This window comes from Talpa europaea (assembly GCF_964194135.1).
Source record: "Talpa europaea genome assembly, chromosome: 13".
In the NCBI taxonomy this organism is placed as follows: Eukaryota; Metazoa; Chordata; class Mammalia; order Eulipotyphla; family Talpidae; genus Talpa; species Talpa europaea.
Window position 1 is genome coordinate 54,252,285 of NC_140080.1, and position 24,649 is coordinate 54,276,933.

Sequence of the window (24,649 nt, forward strand, 5' to 3'; positions counted from 1 at the left end):
AAATAAATAAATAAATAAATAAATAAATCTTAAAAAAAAAGACAAGACTCACATCAATAAACAGGAAAGAGCTCAAATAAGTAACTTTATCTGTCACTTTAGGAAACTAGAAGTAGTTTAACAAAAACATAAGATGGAAGAAAATAATAAAAATTAATGCAGAAATTGGTGAAATAGAAATCAAAACAGTCCAAAAGATTAATGCAATCAAAAGCTATTTATTTGAAAAAAATAAACAATATTGACAAATCTCTAGCTAGGCTCAAAAAGGAAAAAAAATGTGAGGAAATGCAAATAAATAGAATCAGAAATAAAAGAGAAGTTACAACAGACATCTCAGAAATGCAGGGAATCATAGAGCTTACTATGAACTATTGTATACTAATAATTTTAACAAAGTTTTAGAAATAAACAACCATCAGAAGCTGAATTGGGAATAGACAATCTGAATAGGCCAATTTCAAGCATGGAAATTTAAACAAAAATCAAATGTCTCCCAAAAAACAAAAGTTCAGTACCACATAGTTTCACTAATAAATTCTACTGAGTCTTCAAAGGTAAACTAATACCTAGCCATCTTAAATTCTTTTAAATAACTGAGAACAAGAAAATACTCCAAACACATTCATGAGGCCAATATTACCCTAATACCAAAACTTGGCAAAGACACTGCAACAAAACTGCAGACCAATTTCCCTGATGAACATAGGTGCAAAAATCCTCAACAAAATGTTAGCAAACTGAAATTAAAAATCTTTTGAAAGGATAATATACCATGACCAAGTGGAATTTATTCCAGGGACACAAGGATGGTTCAATATCCAAATATCAATCAACATTCTTTATCATATCAACAAAAGGAAACATAAAAACCTTATGATCGTATTACTAGATTCTGAGAAAACGTATGGTCAGATTCAACATCCATTTAATATTAAAAAAAAAAAAACCTTAAAAAACTGGAGATAAAGGGAGGGTACCTCAACCAAAAGGTCAGGTAACACACAGTTAACATCATTCACAATGGTGAAAAGCTAAACTAAAAGATTTCACACTAAGATCTGATAACGATAAGGATGTCTACTTTCACCACTAATTTTCAACATAATATTGAAAGTACTAATTAAGGAAGAGAAAGATATAAAGGGAATCCAAATTGGGAAAGGTGAAATAATCTTATCATTTGATGACATGATAGTAGCCATAGAGAACCCTAAAGTCTTCACTTAAAAATGTAATTGAATCAGGCCTCCCCTGGTGGTGCAGGCGGTTGAGCGAGTGCCGTGCTGTGAGGCTGTCCACAGCCTCTGCAGCGCTAGTTCTATCCTGGAGAGGGTCCCACATGGCGCTGCAGACCTCTCCTGTTGCACCCACTGTTCCCTTAAGCAATGTATTTCATCAGTCTGCCTGTTCTGTTCCCCGCTCTGTCTCTGGTGAATCCTCTCACCCTCCTGTGCATCTGGCCTGTACCCCAGTTCTTGTATAACTAAATAAATAAATCTTTAAAAAACGGTAATTTAATCATTTCAAAAAGTGGGAGGTTACAAAATCAATATACAAAAATCAGTTGCCATCCTATATGCAAACAGTGAACTCGAGGAGGAAGAAATCAAGAAACCCTTCCCATTTAAATTACATAAAAAATAATTTAATACCTAGAAATCAATTTAACAGAGGAGATGAATGACCTATATAAGGGAAACTGTAAGCTGTTCTTAAAAGAAATAGAGGGGCCCATATCAAAAAGGCCAGAGACACAAGTGTTGGTGAGACTGTGGAGAGAAAGCAACCCTCATACACTGCTGGTGGGCATGAAGTATGGAATTTCTTAAAACATTTAAAATCGATCTATCATTTTAGAAGCTCTCCCACTCCTAGGCGTCTACCTGAGGAATGCAAAACACTAATTAAAAGGGATTTATGAACACCTATGTTCATTGCAGCAGTATTTATAGTAGCTAAGCAATGTAAACAACCTAAATGTCCAAATACAGATGAATGGATTAGGAAGACATAATTTATGTACACACAATGGAATACAACTCAGTTATTTAAAAAATAAAGAGGAAACTCTTGCCATTTGTGACTACATAGATGCAACTAGAGGAGATTATGCTGAGCAAAATAAGTCAGAAGGAGAAAGACAAATTCCTGATAGTGTCACTTATATGTGGAATATAACGATATAATGCAAAGAATCAGGTAAAGCCAAACCAATAACAAATCCTAGAAATCTGTAGAATTGAGGTTACCAGAGGGAGAGAAAAAGAGAGAAGCAGCATGGAATATGTTGATAGACTATGGGCATCTTGGTGATGGGTATGGTGGAGCAAAAATTCAAGGAGTGATCCTAAATCATACACAGGTTTGTAAACCAGTGTTACGATCACCTCAATAAAATAATTAAAATATTTTATCCAGATTAAATAATATAAAAAATTTAGTGAACATTAATGCACAGTTTCCACTGATCTCCAATCAGTACTTCTGTCACTGAGCTCTGGAGAGAATTGCTGTGATTTGTCTTAAAGATGCAATGTTTGTCACTTTGGAGTCTCCAGATTCATAACAATTCAAGTGAAAATTACAAAATTAACTCTTAACATTTTTCCAGAATCAATGAGATGCTGCCAGAGAACTTACAGAATTTTTTCTTTTCCTTAACTGCATCCCAGTTTTGTCATTATTTTTAAAAAGTGTTTGCTCTCATCTTAATCTTTGTTAGGGAGTTATTATTAGTAATGTTTTTTTGGTCTCCACTTTGTGATTTAGTAGTGGAAATAGTCTATTTATGTTCTCATTTTCTCAGTAGAGGATCATGTTTTCAATGTGAGTGGGTTATATAATACTAGTAGTGTTTTCAATATTCACCTTCATAGCAATAAGATTTCATGTTAATACAAACTTCCAAGAGCGAGACTCAGAATAAATTACCACTATATGTGTTTGTCAAATATATGCTTTTTCCCTTGTGCCATAGAATAGTATAATATTCATATTGCATTCAATGGAGGTAATGACTTATACTTAAGTTTCTTTCATTTGGGTATGTACTCTATGGGGTTGGGTGCAATGCCTATAATATATTTAACAGTTTGTTGTTTGCACAGATATTACCTTTTGAGCTGCCCATAACCTTGTGATTCTGGCAAAGCAGACATTATTGTCATGATAGTATAGTATGGTCATTTATAGGTAAGAAAGTAAAGCTTCTCATTAGAAACTTTTCTGGGATGCAACCATAGGTCTGCTTAAAGTCATCAATTTCCAGTATAGTAAACTGATAATTTTAACACCAGAAATATTAACTATGATAACTACCTAAGTAAATATCAAAATTATTTTGGGATGCAAAGCATTGTACTAAACAATTTTTTTTTTTTTTTTTTTATAAATTTTATTGTTATATTCCCCATACAATTGCAGCCCCCCATTCTGACCCCAATCCCTCCCCTCCCGCCCCCGCCCCCCTAAAAGTGTCTCTGGTTCATAGTTTTTTGTTGATTTTGATTTTCACTTTCTTATAGTTATTCATTTTCCTGGTCCCTTATTTAAGTTTTCTAGATTCCTGCTATGAGTGAGACCATCCGGTATTTTTCTTTTTCTTTTTGGCTTATTTCGCTGAGCATGATCCCTTCCAGCGCCATCCATGTTGCAGCAAATTGCATGTGTTTATCTTTTTTGAATGCTGAGTAATATTCCATGGTATATATGTACCACATCTTCTTGATCCAGTCATCTATTTTTGGGCATTTGGGTTGTTTCCAAAGCTTAGCTACTGTAAACAGTGCTGCTATAAACATAGGGGTGCAGGTGCTCTTTGGAATTGATGTTTCTGTGTCCTTTGGGTAAATACCTAGGAGTGGAGTTGCTGGGTCATATGGAAGCTCTATGTTTAGTAGGTCCAGAAATCTCCACACAGCTTTCCACAGTGGTTGGACCAGTTTGCACTCCCACCAACAGTGCAGAAGAGTTCCTTTTTCTCCACACCCTCGCCAACATTTGTTATTGCTAGTTTTTTTAATATGTGCCATTCTCACTGGTGTAAGATGGTATCTCATGGTAGTTTTGATTTGCATTTCCCTGATGACAAGTGATGTTGAACATTTTTTCATATGCCTGTTGGCCATTTGCATTTCCTCTTCAGAGAAGTTTCTTTTTAGCTCTTCTGCCCATTTTTTGACTGGATTATTTTCTTTGTTGTTGTTGAGACTCATCAGCTCTTTGCAGATTTTTGTGATCAGTCCTTTATCATTAGTGTTGGGTGCAAAAATGTTCTCCCAGTTGGTGGGGTTTCTCTTTGTTTTTGTTATTGTCTCTTTTGCTGTGCAAAAGCTCTTTAATTTGATATAGTCCCAGCTGTTTATCTTTGCCTTCACTATCACTGCTTTGGGTGATGTGTCTGTAAAGATGTCTTTGATGTGCAAATCACGTAGTGTTTCGCCTATATTTCCTTCTATATATTTTATGGTTTCAGGTCTTATGTCTAGTTCTTTAATCCATTTTGAGTTGATTTTTGTGTATGGTGTGAGGTGGTGGTCAAGCTTCATTCTTTTGCATGTAGCGACCCAGTTTTCCCAGCACCATTTATTGAACAAACTTTCTTTGCTCCAATGCATAGTCTTTGCTCCTTTGTCAAAGATTAGTTGACCATAAACCTGTGGGTTTATTTCTGGATTTTCTATTCGATTCCATTGGTCTGTATGTCTGTTCTTGTTCCAATACCATGCGGTTTTGATGATTATAGCTTTGTAGTATAGTTTGAAGTCTGGGAGTCTGATGCCTCCATTCCCTTCTTTTTTTTTCAGGAGAGCTTTGGCTATTCGGGGTTTTTTGTGATTCCATATGAATTTCATCAATAATTGTTCTATTTCTTTGAAGAATGACATTGAAATTTTGATTGGAATAGCATTGAATCTGTATATTGCTTTTGGAAGGATGGCCATTTTAATAATGTTTATTCTTCCAATCCATGAGCAGGGGATGTCTCTCCATTTCTTTGTGTCTTCTTCTATTTCTTTTAACAGTGTTTTATAGTTTTCTTTGTATAGGTCCTTTACCTCTTTTGTTAGATTTATTCCCAAATATTTGATTTTTTTTGTTTCAATAACAAAAGGGATGGTCTTTTTGATTTCTTCTTCTTCAGATTTATTGTTTGTGTATAGGAAGGCTACTGACTTTTGCGTGTTGATTTTGTATCCTGCCACTTTACTGAACTGATTGATGAGTTGAATTAGCTTTTCTGTGGAGTTTTTGGGGTTCTCTATGTATAATATCATATCGTCTGCAAATAGTGATAGTTTGACTTCTTCTTTTCCTATTTGGATTCCTTGGATGTCTTTCTCTTGTCTTATTGCCCTGGCTAGGACTTCCAGTATTATATTGAAAAGCAATGGTGAGAGTGGACATCCTTGTCTTGTTCCAGATCTTAATGGAATTGCTTTCAGCTTTTCACCATTGAGAATGATACTGGCTGTTGGCTTGTCATAGATGGCCTTTATGATGTTGAGGTATGTTCCTTGTATCCCAAGAATTTCAAGGGCTTTTATCATGAATGGGTGTTGCACTTTGTCGAAAGCTTTCTCAGCATCTATTGATATTATCATATGGTTTTTATATTTCTTTTTGTTGATGTGTTGGATAACGTTGATTGATTTTCGGATGTTAAACCATCCTTGTGCCCCTGGAATGAATCCAACTTGGTCGTGGTGAATTATCTTATGGATACATTGTTGGATTCTGATAGCTAAAATTTTATTCAGGATTTTTGCATCAGTGTTCATTAGGGAGATTGGCCTGTAGTTTTCCTTTTTTGTGTTGTCCTTGTTCGGTTTTGGTATTAGTGTAATGTTGGCTTCATAAAACGTGTTTGGTATTGTCCCTTCCTTCTCAATTTTTTGGAAGAGTTTGTGAAGGATAGGCACTAATTCGTCTCTGAATGTTTGGTAGAATTCATTTGTAAATCCATCAGGTCCTGGGCTTTTGTTTTTGGGGAGGTTTTTGATTACCATTTCAATTTCGCTAATTGTAATTGGTCTGTTTAGGTGTTCTATTTCTTCTTTATCTAGCTTTGGGTGATGGTAGAGTTGTAGGAATTTGTCCATCTCCTCTAGATTGTTAAACTTGTTTCCATATAACTGTTCATAGTAGTTACTGATTATTCTTTTGATTTCTGCTGTGTCCGTTGTGATTTCTCCTCTTTCATTGAGGATCCTGTTTATTTGTGCTTTCTCCCTTTTTTCCTTTGTGAGCCTGGCTAGGGGTTTGTCTATTTTATTGATTTTTTCAAAGAACCAGCTCTTGGTTTCATTGATCTTTTGGATTGTTTTTTTAGTTTCAATTTCATTTATTTCTGCTTTGGTTTTTATTATTTCTTTTCTTCTACTGGTTTTGGGGTTTTTTTGTTGTTCTTTTTCTAGATCTTTGAGCTTCGAGATTAGGTTGTTTCTTTGCGTTCTTTCTTGTTTCTTGATGTGAGCTTCTATTGCTATATATTTTCCTCTTATTACTGCTTTTGCTGCATCCCATACATTTAGGATATTGGTGTCCTCCTTGTCGTTCAATTCAAAAAATTTTTTAATTTCTTCTTTGATCTCCTCATTAGTCCAATGGTCTTCCAGTAGTGTGGTTTTTAATCTCCATGAGGTAGGAAAGTTCCTTGCCTTCTTTTTATGGTTTATTTCTAGTTTGATGCCTTCATGGTCAGAAAAGATGGTTGATATGATTTCAATCTTGGTGTATCTGTTGATGTTTGTCTTGTGCCCCAGTATGTGATCGATCCTGGAGAATGATCCGTGTGCGCTTGAGAAAAATGTGTACTCCATTTTTTTGGGGTTTAGTGTTCTATAGATGTCTGTTAAGCCCAATTGCTCTAGGTCTTTATTTAGAGCTTTGGTTTCTTTACTTATTTTTTGTCTTGTTGATCTATCCATTGTTGATAGTGGTGTGTTGAAGTCTCCCACTACGTATGTGTTTTCTCTGATGTCTGTTTTCAGAGAGGACAACAGTTGTCTGATATATTTTGGTGCTCCTTCGTTTGGTGAGTATATGTTAATGAGTGTTATTTCTTCTTGAAGTATTGTCCCCTTGATCATAATGTAGTGACCATTGGGGTCTCTTTTTATCTTTTTGAGTTTGAAATCTGTTTTATCTGATATAAGTATAGCTGTTCCTGCTTTCTTTTTTGGTCCATTTGCTTGTAGGATTGTTTTCCATCCTTTAACTTTGAGCCTATTTTTATCTTTTGTAGCTAAATGTGTTTCCTGGAGACAGCAAAAGGTTGGGTTTTGTTTCTTAATCCAGGCTGCAACTCTGTGTCTTTTTATTGAAGAGTTTAGTCCATTTACATTTAGAGTTAATATTGATATGTTAGCATCTGTATTTGCCATTGTGTTTGTCTTTCCTTTGATTTTATTTATTCTTTTAATAACTTTTTTTTTTTGGCCTTCTTTCATTGTTATTCGTCCCTCTGAGGTTCTGGCTTTAGGACTCCTTGTAGTATTTTTTGGAGTGGGGGTTTAGTTGCAATGAAATTCCGGAGTTTCTGTTTGTCTGGGAAGGTCCATATTCTTTCTTCAAAGAGGAAGGAGAGCTTTGCGGGATAGAGTATTCTTGGTTGGCATCTGTTTTCTTGGAGTCTGTTGACTATGTCCCTCCACTCTCTCCTTGCCCGTAGTGTTTCTTCGGAGAAGTCTGATGTCAGCCTGATTGGTTTTCCTTTGAATGTTATCTGTTTCTTCCCTCTTGCCAGCTTCATTATTTTTTCCTTGTCCTGGATTCTTGGGAGCTTTACTATTATGTGTCTTGCTGTATTTTTCCTTTCGTCGTGGAAGTTTGGTGTTCTTCTTGCTTCTTGTATATCAATTTTCAGCTCCTTCTTCACATTTGGGAAGTTCTCTTCAATTATCTCTTCGAATATTTTCTCTGTTCCTACATCTCTCTCCTCTCCTTCTGGTATTCCTATAACTCTTATATTTCCTTTCCTCATGGAGTCAGATAGTTCCCGAAGTCTTTCTTCGTTCTTTTTCCTTCGTACTTCTCTTTCCTTTTCTGTTTTGGTTCTTTTTATTTCTGTGTCTTCAAGATTACTTATTCGTTCTTCCATTTCATCTATTCTGCTTTCATTGCTTTTCCCAGAATTCTTTAGTTCTTCCATTAATTCTTTGATCTCCTGCATTTCTTTTACTTCCCTCTTTAGGGACTCAATTTCTTTCTTCTGACCATTGTTTTCCCTCTCTAGGGACTCAATTGCATTCTTCTGATCGTTGATTATTTTTCCCTTATCATTGTTTTCCTTTATGACTTCTGTCAGTTTTTTAATCACGGCAATTTTAAATTCTCTTTCTGGAAGGCTCAGAAATTCTTCCAAGTTATTGTCGTTGCAATCTGGGGGCTGGCTTTCTTTTTGTGGTGTGCTTTTTCTCTGGAGAGTTGCTAGGTTGCGTGTGGTTCTTCTCCTCCCTACTGTCTGTTTTCTAATTTGCCGTATGCGTTGGGACACTGTGTTGTTGGGACTTGCCGGCATCTTGGGTGGGCTTCTCTGTTCCCCTCTGGTTCTTCCAGGAGTCATCTGTCAGTTTCAAGCAGCCTTTACTGGAGAAAGGTCCCTGTTCTAAAATGCCGATGTGGGGACACACTCCCCTGTGCGCCTGGTCTGCCCCGGCGGTGGGTTCCTGCTCCCCTCTGGGCTTGGACTGCAGGCCAGAGGGGGTCTGGCGTGGGCGAACTTCCCCCGCTCACCTCTGGCTCCTGAGGAAGCCTTCTGCAGGTAGTCTTTACTGAAGAAATGTCCCTGTTCTAAAATGGTAATGTGGGACACACTCCCTGCGCTTCTGGTCTCAGGCACACTCTTCTGCGCGCCTGGTCTGCCCCGGCTGTGGGTGCTCGCTCTCCCTGTGGGCTCAGACTACTTGTTCAGAAGGGGCCCGGTGTGGGCTAACTCCCCAGCTGGCCACTAGCTCCTTCAGTAGCCTGTGCTGGGGTCAAGTCGCTAGGTGGCACCAGAGATCTCTCCTAGAGCCCTTGGGGAGCTGATTTTCCACCCCGTGGGACAGGGAGCAGAGCGGGGATGGTAGGGTACACCTCAACGGCTTTGGGGTGCTGTGTCTGCCTTGTGCCCCACCGTCGTGGGGAACCCACGCCCCTAATTTCGTGCCCCGGGTCTCAGTTCCAAAGCCCTCAGTTCCAGGACGCGGGCTGTAGCCCAGATCAGTGGCGCAGGAATGGCGCCTTTTGAATCCCGCTCCCCTGCCTGGGCGCCTTGTTCCTGCTCACTCAGGGAGGGCCTCCGCCCGGGTCTCAGTTCCGAAGCCCTCAGTTCCAGGATGCGGGCTGTAGCCCAGATCAGTGGCGCGGGAATGGCGCCTTTTGAATCCCGCTCCCCTGCCTGGGCACCTTTTCCTGCTCACTCAGGGAGGGCCTCCGCCGTCTCCCCGCAAGCCTAGGTCGCACGGGGACCTGGGCAGCTGCAATCCGAGCGCCGCTTTCGCGCAAGCTTACCGGGGACCTGGGCAGCTGCAATCCGAGCGCCGCTTTCGCGCAAGCTTACCGGGCGGCCGGGGCTGTGTGCTGGTGCTGGTCTCCTCCTGGTGGGCGGGGCTCTCTTTAATGGCTTGTGGAGCTCACCTCCGGGGCGGATCCTGCAGGGTTCGCCTCAGCTCCCGTTCACGGTGTGTGGTGGCTGAAATAGTTCCTTTCCACTCACAGTCCCGCTTGCTGCATCCGTTTTTCTTGTTGGGCGTTTTGGTTTGTTGTTTCCCTCGTCTCTGCCGGTCGGAGAGTGCCGCCTCTGTGGGCGGGGGAGGGGAGCAGGGTTCTGCGCTTCCCTCCCTTCTCGCCCTCTTTTATGGCAACTTTCTTCTTCGGGCAGTTTGCTGGAGTCGTCCGTTTATCTTCCGTGTCCCAGTTCTCACTGGGACCTGCCGCTTTTCCTCCCTATTAACTTTTTTTAATGGGAGATCTTACTCGCAGCGTCTCCTCGCCACCATGTTGCTCCGCCCCTCTGTACTAAACAATTTGTATGCAAAATCTATTAATTTTATTTCATCCTCACAACAACCCTGTATGCAGTAAGTATTTTTATTCTGATTTATAATGTAGCATCCAAAGCTTCAGAAAGGTTAGGCAGTATGTTCAAGATCATGTTGGCAGTCATTGGAAAAGCTGGGATTTGAATCCAGAGCTGCTGACTCCAAATCCTCTATACATTTCAAGTACATGAGGCTAGCAAAGGAAGGTAAAGGCATTTGAAAATGCCTAAATATAGGTTTATATTTAGTATACATTCTTCTGTCTAGGATTCTCAGCGTCATCATATGATGCACTTATTTCTCATCTTGTGAAAATAGAAACTGCTGAAGGGTAAGAGTCTTACCAAGATTTCCCCAAACCTCATATTCTAATTTGTACCACATATAATGCAAAATCTTCCACTTTAAAGTTATTTCATTACAATGTACTAAAGACTTCTTATCTGTAAGACTGCTATCTTGCACATATTTTATTGTAATATACTGAAATCTTCTAGCTTTATGAGAAAAAAATTATACTCATTAAAACAGTGTCATGTTATCATCAGAAAGAAAATTATTTTGAAATACACCTGCCACCCACCATATTATCTGTTTTAGCTGGCTTCCCAGGTCTGACTAGATTTCCCGCCCACCTGAGTATTCCTTAATATCTTCTTTCCCTCCCCAAATTATGTTTTATATATTATAATTTACACAATTGGTAGAGTCACCATTAATTAAAATATCTGCCATATACAATCATTGCTATTAAGAAAATCTAAGAAGATGCCTAATAAAACTAACTTTGTTTTTCAAATGCCTGCCATATTATAAATTTTATGCAGCCCCAAAGGCCTATATTGATAGTAAAAATGGCTATGGAAAATGATGGCTATCAGAAAGAATGGCTTGTACTAAAATAGTTCCTTAATGATCCTCATAATAAATTGTACTGTCATGGGCCAACTAGTTTATTTCCACTACTCAAATTAGTTGCAGAATAAATACCTTCTACAAGGTCCATTCTCAGAATTAATATAGTGTTCATTTGCTGTTCCACATGTTAACCTTCCAAGCCATAAATAGTTTTTGTTTTTTTTTTTTTAATTCATTGGTATTTTCTTTTACTCCTCCCAACATAAATTCTCAGTGTTAGGAGGTAAAGTCTACTCAGTGTCCCCTCTCACTCCCCATCATCCACATTATTGTTTTTATTGGTAGGCTTGCTTCTGTCTTAAAGGTTTCTATAGCAACTCGACCCAAATGAATATTTTGTGATTAGAGACTACGTTTTACATGTTTTGTATTTTTAACACCTAAGGAAATGCCTGGGACTTACTAGGCCCTCAACAAATTAAATAGATTTTGAACAACCGCTATGTGCCAGGAACTGTGCTAGTTCTTAGCATATGGGTCAAATAAGAGATTGTCCCATTTCTTGTTCCCAGCACTCCTTTGTCTCAGGCCTACACCATACCTGTACGTGTGTGTCCATATGCCTATATAGTACTTCTTTTGTGTTTGTGCGTGTGTGCATAATTTTCTTCATTACTATTCCTAATATAAGTCTTAGTAAATCTAAGTGGATTAATTGAACTGTACACATTAGTTTTTCTATTAAATATGAATTTCTTCACCTGTGAAATGAATATAAAATATGAGACAGATTTTGAATATAGGTATAGAGAAGAAAGTATGATATAGATACAGATATATAGCTATATGACTGGGCCTGAAATATAGAAGAAACTCTTGAAACCACAATTCCATATCTTATTCCCATTTTATAAATTGTTGATATTAAAGTTTTGCAATTGAGCCAATACTAGTTGTTCTGTAGTACATCTTTGCTCCAAACATAAAAATTTAGAACTTTATTTTTTTTAGCCTAGACTTATTAGGCATCTTGAACTAAATTAAACCCCTTAATCAAGGGAGCAGTGATCAAAACACCAAGGCAACCTAGGATTCTTCTGAGCTTGCAAAAAAATGTGGTGGGACAGGAAACCAAAGACCATCCAGCACTCTCCCTCCCACTCCACACTTGCAGTCCAACTTTGAGGAACCTCTTGCTGGGTATGACAGTACCGAAGCTTTACACTGGGGAAGGTCTCAAGAGATTATCTAATGCAACTTCAACACGGATTTCAGTCCTTTATTCACACTGCAATTGGTGACATTTGAAGCCTCTGGTCCCAGATCATTATTCTCTATTCCACCACCTACTGCACAATTAAAATTCAGTCAGAACAGAAGTGGTTTATGGAATATGAAGAGCTGAATATTACTGAATTCAGGATCATGATTATAGTCAGGTTCTAAAATTGGACATTTTTTTTTCATTCACTATTTATCTGTGTTGAACAAGTCTTAGAAAAATACTGTTCTAAATTCTGGTGATATCCTTTCTTTATTAAGTTTTCACTTAATGACAAGGGAATCACCCAGGTTAGTAAGTGGCAAGGCAAGATTTTGAGTTCAGGTAGGATGGCTCTAGTCCCTTCAGACTTGGCAGTGAAGTATGTTAATTCACTCATTGTGTCAACATCCATTTAATCAGTAAATATATCTGGAGCTTCAACTGTTGCCAAAGTGGTTCACTAGGTTCTGAGGATATAGAGGTGGACAAAGCAGTTCTATCCCTGCATGGAGCCTATTTTCAAGTAGGGGAGATGGAGGAAGGAAAAAAAAACAAACAAACTGGAAATGAAGAGGAAATCACAGATTATGATAAGTGCCCTGAAAGAAATAACAGGGATTTTCAGCAGTTACCTCTAAAGTACTAGAAACCAAAAGCAGATCCAAGACATTATGGGGAAAAAGCGTTGTATTGAATATTTTGCAAATAAAAATGAAATGACTCGTCTAGATCAACTAGATCAACTCAGAAGTGTAGACAAAAACCGATGGACTAAAAGGACTTGGCCTTCCTTGCCTTACTTTCTTCATCTTCATCCTAGTCTTGCATTTCCTAAACAGAGTTTTGCTGAAAAGTTATGAAATAACCAATATATGCCTTAAAAAGAGCTTTAAAAATATTTTTCTAAGCTGATTTTTATTAGGTATTTTATAATTTATTGTGGATCTCTGGATTTCTGGAATCCTGCCTTGGCCCAGACTCTCAGTAATTAAATGTTGCAGAACAGTGTGTGCTTAAATGTTGATGGTTTCTTGCATAAAAGAAATACTGATGTTCCTGCATCCCACAAAAACAAAACTTTGTTGCCCAAGCACAGGCAGGCATTTTTTTTTCTCATTGTATACCTAACCTGGCTTTAAAATAATAATTTTCTGTTGATATTAAATAGTAGAGTTGGGACTTTTAACAAGATTTTTTTGTCATAATGTTGTGTATTATATGAAAATAAGAAAACATGGATTAGTAAAAAGAAAAAAATTACACACATTAATTTTAACATTAACCTAGACCTTTTCCTATCCAACAGCATAACCTGAAAGTTTATAATACATAATAAAATGCAACTGCAATAATTTCATAATACAGTAATTAAAAAATAATTTTTTATGCCGTTCTCCTCAACTCTGTTGCTATATCCTGAGGTTACATGTGTGAATACATTGTCATGGTCTCTTCAACATTTTGCTGTGGTTATATATACTTACACATAAGCAGATACACACCCAATCCTTTTTTTTTTTTTTTTAAAGATTTATTTATTTATTTATTTATACAAGCACTGGGTACAGTCAGAAGCGTGGCGGGGGGGTTGAGAGAATTCACCAGAGCAAGAGCGGGGAGCAGAGCAGGCAGAAGGACCAAAGAACACTGCTGAGGGGAGCCGCGGGCGGCAGGAGAGGTCTGCGCGCCATGTGGGACCCTCCTCCTGTGCCCGGGGTTGCAGCCGGGGATCAAACCTGCGCTGCAGAGGCTGCAGGCAGCTTCGCAACCCAGCGCTCAACCGCTGTGCCACCGGGGAGGCCCCCACACCAAATTCTTTTTAAAAAATATTAATTTTGTTAACCTACAAGCAGTTTTATTTAATAATATGGCATGAAGGATTTGCCATATCAACACAGATGAATCCAATACAGTATTTTCAGTACCTATCTATCATCTCCTGGTATGTGAATGTACCTTAATGCATTCATCTCACTCACCTATTCAGGTTGTTTCCAGTATTTTTCCTTAATAAATAATGCCGCAGTAAACATTTTTCATATGTATATAATTAATTCATGATTGATCATGCATATTTTTGTCTTTAATTTTTATTTATAAATTAAATATTTGTATAAATCCTTTAGACTGCCTCTTACAGGTCCTTGATCCATTTTGCTTTATTATAATCAAACTTAGCGAATCAAGCATGTATTACACATATGTACATAGAAAGCTTTTGAGTCATAATTTGTCCCCAGCCTGCACACTCATCTCATCACACTACGCCCCTTACTAATTCTTCATGTCCCTAATTCTTTACCATGTCCCTCTCTGTGTTTCCCTTAGTAAAACTTTTGAAACCTATTTCAAACTCATCTCTTCCTGAAAGCTTTTTCTAATCTTTCAAACTTTTAAGCAGAGAAAACCTCCTACTTTTGACACCATAACAGTTTCTTTGCCTTTTCTTAATAGCCATTATAGTCAACTTTGTGTGAAGCTGGCAGTGCACACAACTGTGTCCTCTATTATATTACCAATCTTGATGGCGGGTTGCATTTTCGCTGAATGCAATGCCTGAAAAGTTGTAGGTGAAGCTCAAAGAGATGTTGATTGAACTTGAACAATTTGTCTGAAAGTTTTCCTTTCAAACCCTATTAAAAGCTATAACCAAATACAGTTATTAGGGCAATTTGGGGAAAGGTAGCACTATAAAACAATCACATGTGCTATGTATATTTTTGACTTTAGGAACTTTTTCCTTATTTTTAGAAGAGGTCTTGGAGTAAATTTCTGTGAAGGATCATATAGTGAATATTTCAGGCTTTGTCAGTGTAGCAGCAGGAAGACACAGGGCAGGATCTCTATGACCCGAGCAGACCAGTGAAGAAGAGAGTCCTGAAGCCCTCAGTGGCTCTTTCAGGCTTTCACTGGGATTACCAGGTACACAGCAGGCAGAGATGCGGGCGGGGGTGGGGGGCGGGCAGGGGGGTGCCGGGAGACTGGCAGGCCTCCCATCCCCCAGCAAATCTTCACTCTTTCTGGGCTTGTGGTGTTCTCTCCTGGCCTCTGCTTCTCTGCTGGTGTGCTCTCGTTCTCTCTCTCTGGTCGTTCTGTTCTGCTCTGCTGGCACCCTGTGACAGCACCCGTATAAGCCCTGTCTCAGCCCAGGTGTACCCACCTATGCATGCCCACACCCTGCTCCAGGTCTCCGCCATCAGGCATGCATTTAATTTAATGGCGGAAGGCCAGAAAAGCCCTCATTCGATCATTTAATCATTTACCCTACAGTCAGCCATAAGATAGCTACTGTAAGTACTCACCTCTGCCATTGTAGTGTAAAAGCAGACATTAACAGTAAGTAAATGAATGAATATAACTATGTTCTGTGTCCAGGCTCAACCATCCACTCCCTATGTGCACAAGATGGGCAAGTGATTTCTGGGCCTAGTTTTCCGAGTTTTTGTGAGGATAAAATGAAGTTAAATGAAGAGTGTGGGAGTCCCTAGAAGGTTCCCACCTCTCTGAGAAAATGTAACTGAATTGGAGCTTTTTACAGGGTTTGACTTGGCATGTTTCCCTAGTGCTGTTTTAATTTTGAAGCAAGGTAGAACTATGATTAATTGCAGTGCCTAGCTTTTTTTTTTTTAAAGCTACTCAATATATTTGTTTGATTTATTTTCAGATTGCTTAAAAAATCCCCATCAGTTATATAAGGCTACTAACTACTAATTTTTAATTTTGCAAGGTCTTCATCAGTATATATTGCAGAGGAGTACAACTCAGTTTCATTAAATATATAATGTTTAGGGAAAATACATACAAATTTTCCAAAAACATGTCAGCAGAAACAGAATTGTCCATTCCCCCTCCCCCATTCTTTGTAAAATGGCTGGATTGTGTTAGTGTACTTGTTATGCCTCTGACAGTCCATATTGCCCAGCTTTCTCTACTAGATATGCACTGCTTAAGTTTAAGTCCTCTTTCTGTAGTTCTTTCCCACAAGAATGTAAATAAATCATGATGATATATATAGAGAGAGTATAATGAAAATTGTATATATTGAATTAATGAAAACATTCCACGCATTTTTATATACATCAATGAAGTCTGAGTTTGTAAGCTGTATTATAAGTTATTGTACTAATTGTTCAGACAAACAGTGTAAGGCATGTATTGTCTCCATTTTGGATGGAGAAGTTGAGACCTCTAGAGTTTAAATATCTATTGTGGGTTACAAACTTAGCGCTAAGGAGTGGACCCCAGTTTTCCTATACTTAGTATACTTGTCTTCTGCACTGTACCACGGGTGGTGACCTCACTAGCTCACTATGCTCCACAGTGGTTATTACAGGGCCTCCTTTTAAGGTTCAAAAATAAAACTTCAATAGAAATTCACTCTCAGTTTCTTGCATTTTGATTAAAAATGTTTCCTTTTTTTAAAAAATCTAAATGATAAGTAGAATTATGACATACATACTCACAGAATATATAGATAAAATTACTTCAAATTATGCACAAGTCACTTGGGCTTCCAGGTAAGGTTTTGGTAACTGAATCAGTTTCCTCATCTAAAACAGAAGTTGGAATGGTATTTGCATGCCTCACTCAAAATTTTATCAATGAAAATAAAATGAGAGCTGCTGTGCAAGTGCAATAAGAAAATATATTCGCAAAGAAAGGTGTTACAATTTTCATCAAATTCACAAATACATACAGATAAAGCAATCAACAATCTCAAGTCCTATCTATCTAAAATTAATTACAGGTAATTAGCAACATTGGGAAAGTTTCATTTTAGAAGCTTCCATTTTCGTTATAATCTAAGAGCCTCAAGTTTTCATAAAATTCCATGATAAAAGAGTTATAAAATTTTTCCTTAGCTGCATACTGGAGCATTTCAAAAGTTAATTAATTCTTTGGCATTCAACAGTGTAACTAAAATACTTTATACAGTTGTTTGAGCACAATGCCTGTAATCTTCTGATTAAAATAAGTGCTAAAATCATCAGTAGCAATTATTTACCCACCTACCATACCATCACCTACCGTCACTAATCGCTTCTCTTTAGAATCTAAAGAGATGATTTTCCAGGGAGTTTTAGAAACTTTACTATCATAGAACGAGAGGGGAAAAGAAAGTTTGAAACCTTCCAAAAAATTGAAGGTTTCAAAGTTAGAGATTCTAAGCAAAACTGTATTTTTTTTTTAATCTTAAATTTAGAAGGAAATTTCTAACAAGGCTTGGTATAGCAAAATACCTGTTAATTCACTATTGTTTACCCTGTGGGTTCTAGTTAAATTGGTGCTGCTGTCACAATGCATTCCTACCTCACACGATAATGAATCTAGATTTTATTTCTGTTCTTTGTCCAGACTTGTACAGGAGGCAAAGTGTTTGAGAATCAAAGGAAAAGAAGATATTGACTTGGATAATCTCTTCAGAGGTAAAAACAACAAAAACACATCATATATTTCATTGTGAGGAATGTCATGTCGGGTTGTTTATTTTTCTCATTCTAAGTGGGCGATGGTGGAAAGAATTTGATTAGAAGTCAAGAGACTTATGTTCTAGTCCAAACCCTGTGAGTAGTAAGTTTCATCAGTTCATTATTCTATTTTTTTTCATTTTTAAGGTGAAAGGAATAGCCCATAATTTCAATGGGCCTCACTCATGATACTATAAATCCAAATCTACTGAAGTAAAAGTCTCAATGGTGGAAGCTCTCTCTGCTGTCTGCAGCGGCCATGAGGGAAGCTAGCAGTGTCTTACTGTGTTTTTTATAAGTTGAGGGACTGGGAAATGTACCTCATTAGTACGACAAGCAGGAAGGTTATTGGAAGAAAAAGTTTAATCATTAAAAGCAGAGGGATTATTAGAGCATAGGGGTGCAAATTGCATGTTTACATTTAATTGCGTTTCTAATTAAGGCTCAATACAGACAATTTTATCTATAACTTTTCAGGTTATTTTGTAGCAAGTTAAGGAACAGATTTCCCCTTGGTTGTGTTAATTTAGTGCAATAATTTGTATTTCATCAGATGAAAACATTGAAAATTTCTAATTAGTGCCTGTATGTCTTTTGCCATAGTGGCTTATTCTATATGTGTGTGTACCCTGGAACATGGTAGGAAACCTGCTTATCTTCTAGATAAGAACAACAATATTAGTTTCCTCTGACTTAGCCAAAAGTAGAATAATTTAGCACAATTTGGTAGCACTGTACTTTATCTCCATTACAGTTACTCTTCAGCTTAAGAGAAAAGATTGTGCTTGGTAGTCATTGAACACTAATTTCATAGAGTAAAGGTAACTTGCTCATGTCAGACAGGGATCAAACTCAACTTGTGGTTTGAAGAACTCTTGATTTCATCTCAACCACAGGAGGAATTTTTTCCTTGGAAACTGTTGAGGACAATTAAGTTACTCTGGTTTCATTGTGCATCTACACATGTCTCTTTAACCAGAAGAATTTCTATGTAATATAACTGGGTCTAAACCTTACTTTATTTTTTTTAAGATTTTATTTATTTTTGTATAGAAGTACTGGGGTATAGGCCAGAGGTGCAGGGCATGAGAGGATTCACCAGAGACAGGGTGGGGATCGGAACAGGTAGATTAACTGAAATACACTGCTGAGGGGAGCAGTGGGCGAGACAAGAGAGCTCTGCTGTGCAATATGTGGATTAGCTCCCTGGCCAGGGATGGAACTCAGGCTGTTGCAGTGATACTGCTGAAACTTAACTCCTAGGCTACCAGGGAGGCCTTGAACCTCTCTTTAAATAAAATCAAATAAATAACTGCTTTTTGGAAACTGCTCCATACAAATGTTCTAATCCATTTTTCCAAGCCTTCTTTCTGTAAACAACATGTTTTGGAATTACATGAGAAGTCCTAAAAAAGTACCAGTGTTTTAATTCATATTTTGACACTTTTGGAATTATCTCCACAGAGTAATTCTATGTATGTTCTTGTTAAAACAGATACAGTAATTTCTGTAGTTCACATACTAAAAATCATAATGAGGATCTTCCTTATAAAAATAGAAAATACCACCAGCAAAAACTCTCTCCTAACTTGTTCATTATGTGTTTGTTCCTTTCAACTTCATTTATAAAAGGTTTATACCTGTTTGTGCATTTACTGTGCTCTTCAAATTAAACATTTTGATTTCCTCACAGTGAAAGTCTATGCTAACAGATATAGCACAGTAGTGACATGGGGGAAGTCCATAAATCTCGTGTAGAGGACATACCTTCAGGGATCATATCACTCTGAAAACTTACACCATTTATTTAGCACCTGCTTTCTATTTAGCCCTTTGTCACCCAAAGTGGTTCTTCTTCATATTGGACTAATTTTCATTGTTATAATTAAATTCACTTTCTTTAACCTGGATGAAACAAAATAATGATAACTATGTTACTATTACTGATTAAATGATTACTTGATTACTTGATATTATCCTTTCATTTCTTGTAAGCCTATAGGTCTGACCTTGATTTCCAATTTCTTATCTGTGCTTTTTTTGTTATTGCTTTTGGTGTGGAAAGATTTGAATAACATAACTCATTAGGAGTCTTTTTTTTTTTTTTTAAGGAAAATGGGCTAAAATGTAGTCTCCATTTCTCCTGTAAGGTAAATGGCATACGTATAATTTTTAGAGAGATTGTGTACATATATACCTGCGGCTTCTGGTTTTCATCTCTTGGGCATATTTACAATTTTTTACTTGGAAACATCTTTATTTTCTAAATCATCTTATTCTTAATAGATGTAGTTGGCAGATACATTAAAAATTTCTAAAAACTACCATTATTTTCAAGTTACTCAGTGATTCAACCTTCTTCCTTTTCTCATAATCATATATAAAATAAGATTATATTATGTAATTTTAAAATTTGTTCACAATGATAGGAATTTGTTCAAGAAGATAGGATTATTTGAAAGGATGTTTGATAGTAAAATTGACAGAATTTGGAATTTGTCTTCCTAATCAAAATTTGTCTTCCAGGCAAGCTGGAACACCTAAAATATAACAAAGAGTAATTGTGCCTTTTGTTAATAAAAATAACACAACAACATAGAGTTGACATGTTTGGTGACACCATGAGTCCATTCTCCAGGATAGAATTAGGATAGAAAAGATCATGACTGATCTTTTGGGTGTTTGCCTTTGATCAGCAGTGCATGTTAGAGAAATACACAAAATCTAGTAGTTTGAATACAGGTTGAATGGAGCTAATGAATATTCAGTTCTACTAAATATAATGATTTTTTAAAGATTTATTTATTTATGCATACAAGAGCTGGGGTATAGACCAGAGGTGTCTGTGGCAAGAGGATTCACCAGCGACAAAATTGGGAGCAGAACAGGCAGATTGACTGAAATACCCTGCTGAGGGGAGCAGTGGGTGAGACAGACAGGTCTGCTGTGCCATTTGTGTTCGCTCTCTGGCCTGGAACCAGAATTGAACTTGTGCTGCAGTGGCTACAGATAGCTTCATAGTGCTGAGACTTAACCCCTGTGCCACCAGGGAGGCCCAGAACTGCTCTTCTAAGTGTTGTGCCCTTCTTAGAGAGCCCCAAAACCACAGCAGCTAAAACTCAGCTAGTTAGCATCCCAGGCAGATACCACTGTCAGGGCCCCCACATTTTGAGACTCCAGGAGACATCTTTGGTATTGCAGAATGTTCAGTTAGAATTCTTTCTTTTTTTGCTATTTATTAATTTGGTCTCAAATTTATAATACTCATTTTTCATTTTTCAAAGACTCAAAAATTTCATAAGTCAAGAAATGAAAGTAAAACATGAATGAGATAAACATTGTTAATAAATCTTTCATAGATTTATTATTAATAAAATAATTCACCCTTTTGTTTTCTTTACCCATGTCGAGTCATATATTAAGACATCTGCAATTCATTATTTTTGTATTTGTTGATATATCATAGGTATATGTAAACACACACACACATCTGCTGGGTTCTTTATGTTATTTATTTTTTAGTATGGGTTCTTTATTTTAAAGTAAAAATCTTAGTCAAGTTTATAAGAGATCACACCCATTTAATCACTACTGGGTCAAGAAATATAAGCTGACTGGAAGCCCACCTCTGCCATTCAGTTACTATCTCCTACCAGGATAATCACTCTTTTAATTTCTGTCACTGTCAGTTTCTTTGACCCTATTTCAAACATTTTATAAATTAAACCTTGTATTGTGTGTTCTTTTATGTCTCTTCTGGCCTTCTAAAAGTCCTCTTTAGTGAGTAGTCTGTTCTTACTGCTGTGCATTTATAAATTAGGTAGTTTGTTTTCCTGTTGTTGAATTCTGTTAGTTTTGTACATAGCTTGAATATTAATCCCTTATCTGTAAACTAATGTGTAAACATTTTCTCCCATTCAGAATTGTCTTTTTAATCTACTTATATTTTCTTTTACTGTGTAAAAACATTTCAAATTGAAGTAATCTCAACTGTTTGGTTTTGCTTATATTTCCCTTGCCATAGAGGTCAAGTATCCTAAGACATGGTTATCAGTGATGTCAGAGTATATAACCAATATTTTCTTCTAAACATTTTATGATCACAGTTCCTATATGTGGATCTTTAATCCATTTGAAATTTATTTTTTTGTGCATGGAATTAGAGAGTGATTCAGCATCATTCGTTTACTTGTGGCCTTCTGATTTTCCCAGAACCATTTATTAAAAAGGCTCTCATTGCTTCTTGGCCTTTTGGCTAAGATCAAGTGTAAAAAGAATCTCCTTTCTGCATTGTATGGCCATGGCTGCTTTATCATGACTTCAGTAATGATATGTATATGGACTTATTTCTGAACTTTTGATTTTATTCTATTGAGTCATATGACTTTATGCAAAATCATGTTGTTTTTAGTATCATTGCTTTATAGTAGTTTGAAGTCAGGTAATATGATGCCCCCATTTCTTTCCTTTTTTTTTCAAGATTGCTTTTGCTATTTCAGGGCCCTTTATGGTCCCATACAATTTTCAATATTTTTGATCACTTTCTTTGAAGAATATTGTTGATATTTTATATAAATTGCATTAAATTTATATTTAAATTTAGGTAAGTAGGATAGTCATTTTGATTATACTGATTCTCCCCACCCATGGGTATGAAATGTCTTTCTGTCTCCATATATCACTAACTCCTTTAATAATGTCATATGTTTTGTATTGTATAAGTCCTTTACCCCCTTGATTAAGTTAATTCCAAGGTATTTGATTATTTTTGAAAAGATTGTGAATACGTTTTCTTAATTTCTTTTTTTGTATATGAACATTTATATGCAGATTCTGTAACCTGCTACTTTGCTGTATTTAGCTAATGTTTCTAATAGCTTTTTTGGTGAGTCTGCAGGGTTTTCTGTGTATATCATCATATCTGCAAATATTGATATATTTACTTCTTTTCTGATTTGGCTTTATTTCCTATTGTTGTCTATATGTTGTAGCCAAACCCTACAATATTAAATTAAACAGAAGTGGTGCCAGTAGGTACAAAACAGTAGGTACTGTTGTGTAGCATTCATTTTTCACCATTTGGCTATTGGTTTGTAATAAATGGTATGTAATATATTGAGTTAGATTCCTTCTATTCCTCTCTTGCTTAGAGATCTTATCATAAATAGGTGCTGAATTTTATCAAATGCTTTCTCTTTATTATTTTTATCATGTGATTTTTATCTGTCTTTTTGATATAAAGTCTTTATTTCTGATTGATAATAAGTTGATTATCACGATTGCGAAAACACGGATTGATTTATGTACATTAAATTTGCATCCCTGAGATAAATCTCATTTAATTGTTATATATAATCCTTGTGATATAATGTTTCATTTGATCTGCTAGTATTTTGTTGAAGGAATTTGCATCAAAGCTCGTCAGGTCTATAATTTTCTTGTGCTGTCTTTGTCTGATTTTAGTATCAAGGTAATGTTGGCATCTTAAAATATATTAGGAAGTATTGCCCCTTTTTGGATTCTTAGAAAACAATGAGCAGAATGAGCATAAGTTTTCTTTTAAAGATTTGACAGAATTTGTCAGAAAACCAATTGAGCCTGTACTTTTATTTTTAGGAAGATTATTTTTTATTGCTATTGCAATTTCTGGCTTGTGATTAGTTTATTGAGGTCTTCTACTTCTTGATTTGGTCCTATTAAACTGTATTGATCTAGAAATATGCCCACTTCTTCAAATTTATCAAAATTAATAACATAAAATTGTTCATAATAATCTCTTATGATCCTTTATATTTCTCTGCCATCTGTGTAAATTTCTCCTTTATATTTCTCTGCCATCTGTGTAAATTTCTTCTTTTTCATTTCTGGTTTGTTAACCTAACCAGAGGTTTATCTATTTTGTTTATCTTCTTGAAGGACCTCTTCTTACTTTCATTGATCTTTTGTGTGAAGTTTTTAATTTGTGTTTCATTAATTTCTGCACTAATTTTTTTTTCTTTTTTTTTTCTTTTTTTTTTATAAATTTTATTGTTATATTCCCCATACAATTGCAGCCCCCCATTCTGACCCCAATCCCTCCCCTCCCGCCCCCGCCCCCCTAAAAGTGTCTCTGGTTCATAGTTTTTTGTTGATTTTGATTTTCACTTTCTTATAGTTATTCATTTTCCTGGTCCCTTATTTAAGTTTTCTAGATTCCTGCTATGAGTGAGACCATCCGGTATTTTTCTTTTTCTTTTTGGCTTATTTCGCTGAGCATGATCCCTTCCAGCGCCATCCATGTTGCAGCAAATTGCATGTGTTTATCTTTTTTGAATGCTGAGTAATATTCCATGGTATATATGTACCACATCTTCTTGATCCAGTCATCTATTTTTGGGCATTTGGGTTGTTTCCAAAGCTTAGCTATTGTAAACAGTGCTGCTATAAACATAGGGGTGCAGGTGTTCTTTGGAATTGATGTTTCTGTGTCCTTTGGGTAAATACCTAGGAGTGGAATTGCTGGGTCATATGGAAGCTCTAAGTTTAGTAGGTCCAGAAATCTCCACACAGCTTTCCACAGAAGTTGGACCAGTTTGCACTCCCACCAACAGTGCAGAAGAGTTCCTTTTTCTCCACACCCTCGCCAACATTTGTTGTTGCTAGTTTTTTTAATATGTGCCATTCTCACTGGTGTAAGATGGTATCTCATGGTAGTTTTGATTTGCATTTCCCTGATGACAAGTGATGTTGAACATTTTTTCATATGCCTGTTGGCCATTTGCATTTCCTCTTCAGAGAAGTTTCTTTTAAGCTCTTCTGCCCATTTTTTGACTGGATTATTTTCTTTGTTGTTGTTGAGTCTCATCAGCTCTTTGCAGATTTTTGTGATCAGTCCTTTATCATTAGTGTTGGGTGCAAAAATGTTCTCCCAGTTGGTGGGGTTTCTCTTTGTTTTTGTTATTGTCTCTTTTGCTGTGCAAAAGCTCTTTAATTTGATATAGTCCCAGCTGTTTATCTTTGCCTTCACTATCACTGCTTTGGGTGATGTGTCT

At 36.7% G+C, this 24,649-nt stretch overlaps 1 protein-coding gene across 1 annotated transcript in view; it reads left to right on the plus strand.

The window, feature by feature from the left end:
• The window catches only part of L3MBTL4 (L3MBTL histone methyl-lysine binding protein 4), a gene marked incomplete at both ends in the record, with an annotated part of 345,501 nt that overhangs the window by 220,979 nt on the left and 99,873 nt on the right, over window positions 1-24,649 (plus strand). The window contains one exon of the mRNA XM_084252676.1: window positions 17,506-17,576. Within this exon, the coding sequence (XP_084108802.1) occupies window positions 17,506-17,576 (71 nt within the window). The remainder of the gene's footprint in view (window positions 1-17,505; window positions 17,577-24,649) is intronic.